The following is a 2,978-nucleotide window of genomic DNA, read 5'->3' as shown; positions in this document are numbered from 1 at the left end:
CAGTATTTGTGTCAAGGAGTCTGAGTCAGGGTGTTTCCCAGGGAGGATAGGCCATGCTGTGTACCTGGAGTTAACTCAAAAACTGGCTACTATGAAATGATGAGGAAGGGAGAAACACAGAAAAAGAATTTGGTGGCTTCACAAAGACAAACTTACTCCACTGCATAATTTTACCTCCAGCCCTTCTGACTTCAGACTCTGCTGGTAGTCTCTTTTGAACATCCATGAGCCATAGTTTTGATATAATTGGTGATGATATGTGAATTTTTTGGGGGAATTTTCAAGACAACTAGAGATTTGAAATATAGGGATGAGTCCCTGAATTTGGTTCCTGGGAGTTAAAATTATTCATCACATGCCCTATCTTTATGTGTAAATCCTCCAGTGAAACTCAAGGAAATACTAGGCAATTTGCAAGTAGATTTAAGAAGACATTAATATTAAAAAACTGCAAATAATTAGAAATCAGTAAAATAAAAGACACTCCCTTTGAAAGAAGTGATTTAGATGTAGAGAGAGATATTTCTTTATATTTCACATTTTCTTTTTCTTATTCACTATACAATGTTTCCAAGTTCTAGATAGCTTATAAAAGTATAAATAACATAAAATGGAGAAAGTGTTGATAAAATAGAGTACATAATAACCGATCAAAAAAAAAAAGAAACATTGTTTTTTCACAGTCTGGATTTCTTACTATGAATACTACGGTACAATATAACTATAATTTTTAAAAACTCCACCAAATTAAATGTCCGTTATAATTCAATATTACATCTTTGTCTATTAGTAACAATAGCTGAGGTTAATGAAGCTTAACATCAGGAAATAATTGAAAAGAACAAATATACTGGATTCCTTCATAGAACAGAACTCCAGGAAGAGATGAGTCACAACTCCAGGAAGAGTTCCAATGAACTCTAGATCTTTGGGTTTTGTTAGGTTTTGTATTTTAGTTCATAAAATTTGTAAATGAATAGAAAAGGGAATAAGACCTTATCACTCAAGGCAATGATTCTGCCTATGAGTTCTCACACCAGATAATGGTGTCTATTTACCTCTTGGATTTTTTATTAACAAAATATGCACAAAACTACACCTGGCAGATCTTGTACATCTTGTAAGTTTTCACAAAGCAAACACTTGTATCTATCAATCACATCAAGAAACAGAACATTACCAGCACTTCAGAAGCCCTTCCTGTCACCTTCCTGTTCCTATTGCCCTTCCAGGAAAACCCCTCCAGGAGCTTTGTTAATATCATAGATCGGTGTAGCCTATTTTTGAACTTTATTTAAATAGATAGGTTCATATAGTATACACACTTTTGTGTCTCACTTTTGGGGTCAACATTGTGAAACTGTCTTCCTGTGTTAGCCATTTAAAAAATGTTATATAATTTGTTATAGAAAAAACTATTCAGATTTTGTCTCTGTAACTTCTTAGACTAGATTTCTGTAATGTCAAGAAAACATTTCAGATTTTCAATTTCATTTTTAAAGTAAGTAGCTTACATTCCTCAAATTCATATAACTGGACATGACAATGTCAAACATCTCGAAACTCTCCCCTCTACCCACTTTATTGTTATTATATTGCTTATATACTTTTTAATGATTCATGAAAATTCAGATACATAAATATAAGTAGAAATTAGAATCTCTAAGGAAGGAAGTGGAAATGGGAAACGAAACTCATGCTTACTGATTGATCTCTGTTTCTCTCCTATTCAGGTAACAAGATAAGTTCCTCCCAAAGTCAATGAATGACATAAATCATTCCCAGGTGACCGAGTTTGTGTTGCTGGGGCTCTCTAATTCACAGGAGCTCCAGCCTTTCTTGTTTCTCATATTTTCACTACTTTACCTAGCAATACTTCTGGGAAACTTTCTTATCATCCTCACTGTAACTTCAGATTCCCGCCTTCATACCCCCATGTATTTTCTGCTTGTGAACCTCTCTTTTATAGATATATGTGTTGCCTCTTTTGCTACCCCCAAAATGATTGCAGACTTTCTGGTTGAGCACAAGACTATTTCGTTTGATGCCTGCCTGGCCCAGATTTTCTTTGTTCACCTTTTCACTGGCAGTGAAATGGTGCTCCTTGTATCCATGGCTTATGACCGTTACGTTGCTATATGCAAACCTCTCCACTACATGACAATAATGAGTCGCCGTGTGTGTATTATTCTTGTTCTCATCCCCTGGCTTGTGGGTTTCATCCATACTACTAGCCAGTTGGCATTTACTGTTAACTTGCCTTTTTGTGGCCCAAATCAGGTAGACAGTTTTTTCTGTGACCTCCCTCTAGTGACAAAGCTGGCCTGCATAGACACTTATGCTGTCAGCCTACTTATAGTTGCAGACAGCGGCTTTCTTTCTATGAGCTCCTTTCTCCTCTTGGTTGTCTCCTACACTGTGATACTTATCACCGTCAGGAACCGCTCCTCTGCCAGCATGTCAAAGGCCCGCTCCACACTGACTGCTCATATCACTGTGGTCATACTATTCTTTGGACCATGCATCTTCATCTACGTGTGGCCCTTCAGTGGTTATTCTGTTGACAAAGTCCTTGCTGTGTTTTACACCATCTTTACTCCCATCTTAAACCCAGTTATTTACACTCTAAGGAACAAAGAAGTGAAGGCAGCTATGTCAAAACTGAAGAGTCAGTACCTGAAGCCTGGTCAGGTTTCTACAGTCATAAGAAATGTTCTTTTTTGGGAAACAAAGTAAACTTATACAACTGTAACTACTGTAGCGTTATTCCTAGACAATTACAAATGGAATCACTATGATGTAAAAGTAGATCATTTTGACCAGTGGGAAGGGTAGATTAATGTGATTGAATGAGTAATTATAATAAAATTATAATAATTCCAAAGAATGGGCCTTACTGATATTTAAATTCTCTTCCCTTATTGTGTTTTTTTGTTTCTATTTTCTTCTTTTTATTTAAAAAGTTTTAATATATAGCT

At 35.9% G+C, this 2,978-nt stretch overlaps 1 protein-coding gene across 1 annotated transcript; it reads left to right on the top strand.

Annotated features, from left to right (window-relative positions):
* Positions 1 to 1,715: 1,715 nt before the first annotated feature.
* On the top strand, positions 1,716 to 2,736 carry LOC116867519 (olfactory receptor 4K15-like). Its single transcript, XM_032857143.1, has one exon. The coding sequence runs from the start codon at positions 1,762 to 1,764 to the stop codon at positions 2,734 to 2,736; it is 975 nt and encodes a 324-aa protein (XP_032713034.1). The 5' UTR covers positions 1,716 to 1,761.
* Positions 2,737 to 2,978: the final 242 nt, after the last annotated feature.

This window comes from Lontra canadensis, unplaced genomic scaffold (genome assembly GCF_010015895.1).
Source record: "Lontra canadensis isolate GAN:19392208 unplaced genomic scaffold, GSC_riverotter_1.0 scaffold12, whole genome shotgun sequence".
Taxonomy (NCBI): domain Eukaryota; kingdom Metazoa; phylum Chordata; class Mammalia; order Carnivora; family Mustelidae; genus Lontra; species Lontra canadensis.
Note: the sequence above shows the minus strand (reverse complement) of the source record. Positions and strands in the feature narration are given on the sequence as shown.